Source organism: Acanthisitta chloris, unplaced genomic scaffold, assembly GCF_000695815.1.
Source record: "Acanthisitta chloris isolate BGI_N310 unplaced genomic scaffold, ASM69581v1 scaffold20691, whole genome shotgun sequence".
Classification (NCBI taxonomy): Eukaryota; Metazoa; Chordata; class Aves; order Passeriformes; family Acanthisittidae; genus Acanthisitta; species Acanthisitta chloris.
Window position 1 is genome coordinate 1 of NW_008655719.1, and position 1,656 is coordinate 1,656.

General features: G+C 60.0%; 1 protein-coding gene across 1 annotated transcript in view; it reads left to right on the top strand.

The window, feature by feature from the left end:
• Positions 1–628: 628 nt before the first annotated feature.
• The window catches only part of FABP3 (fatty acid binding protein 3, muscle and heart (mammary-derived growth inhibitor)), a gene marked incomplete at its 5' end in the record, with an annotated part of 2,577 nt that continues 1,549 nt past the window's right edge, over positions 629–1,656 (top strand). The window contains one exon of the mRNA XM_009084045.1: positions 629–801. Within this exon, the coding sequence (XP_009082293.1) occupies positions 629–801 (173 nt within the window). The remainder of the gene's footprint in view (positions 802–1,656) is intronic.

Genomic DNA, 1,656 nt, shown 5'->3' on the forward strand with positions numbered 1-1,656 from the left:
CACACACACACACACACACACGGAGGGGGGGTCTGGCTAGGGGGGATTGTTGCTGCTGCATGGGTGGTTTTTTTGGGAGGGGTCTGGGGTTTTGTGCACGGGGAATTGGGTTTGGTAAAGTGGTCTCAGGTTAGGTAAGGGGGGTCTCATCCTTCCCCTGCCCACCACCCTCGGGAGACAGCCCTTGGGAAAGGGTGGAGGGATGAGATGCTCCCCCCACTCTGGGTGCTGGGAGCTGCTCAGGACCACCCCAGCCTCCACCAGACCCAAGCCCACATCACCCAGCCCCAGTGTGACTCATGGGCAGGGTGGGACCCCCAGCCCAGAGCAGTCTGAGGAGGGGGGACAGACACCAGCACCCCCCTCACCCAGCCCTGGAGCACCAGGATCATCCCTCAGCAACGACAGCATTTTGTGGACACCTTTCTCTGCTCCTGCCTCAGAGCCCCCCTGAGCGTGGTGGGCACACAGATCTCCCCAGGACCATGGGTGGGGGGCAGTTTTGGGGTTCAGCCCCCACCAGCACAGGGAGAGAGAGCTCCAGGGTGATGCCACAGGGACTGGAAGTGGATGGCTGCATCCTGCCCCTCCAAGCACCCTCATTTCTCATCCCACCCCTCCCCACCAGGCGTGGGCTTCGCCACGCGGCAGATGGCTGGGCTCACCAAGCCCACCACCATCATCGAGGTGGATGGGGACAAGATCACCATCAAGACCCAAAGCACCCTCAAGAACACTGAAATCAGCTTCAAGCTGGGTGAGGAGTTCGATGAGACCACAGCAGACGACAGACACGTCAAGGTGAGCCCTCAACACTGCCCCACACCCCCCAAAGGGTCTGTGGGCTATGGGGTACCCAAGCATCAACCTGTGGCTCCAGGGCTTCATCCTGGTTGCCCAGGGAAGGGGAACAGTTTTGTGCTTACTGGGGTTGCTGGTCAAACTTGGTCTAATCCAGATAACCCCTCCACCTTGGCCAGTTAGCAGCTGGAGTAGGATGGGCCCCAGAATTGCCGGGAAGGTTGTGCAAGAGCTGGTTTGCAAGTGCCAGCTTGCTCAAGAGGAGGCCTGGGGACCTGGTGAGCTGGCAGAGAGTGTCCCCACTCCAGAGGGAAGAGGGGCACAGACCTCTTTGCTGAGCCCCCTCTTTGCCAGCCCTCCCAAGCAGGCAGCTCTGCAGGCAGGGACAGGGGTGGATCACCAGGACAATCTCACCTGGCTGATGCCTCCCTAGGAGTCCCTGGGGAAGCCACAACTTCTCAGGCTGGGCTGTTCCTCCCTCTAAAAGCAAGGGGAAAAAAAAGCACCTGAGAGAGGTCAGAATGTCTTCCATAGCCTCTCCCACCCCGCAGAGGCATTTTTCCTTGCAGGACTGAGCCAGCCTCTGCTTTTCCCTGATTTCCAGCTGCTGCTCCCATGCACCAGTCGATACTCCATGCACAGAGCAGCTGGCAGCCCTGTGTCCCCCACCCAGCCTGGGGAGCACCTCAGGAGTGAACCTTAGGGCTTGTTAGACACAAAACCCCTTCCTGGCCCCAAAGCAGGAAGCAGAAGAGGACTGGGGGGAAGAGGACAAGTGTGAGCAAGGCAGCAGTGCCAGGCAGGTCCCTGCCCACTCCTGCTCCCAGCCACCAGAGCTGCTGGAACCCTTTCAAA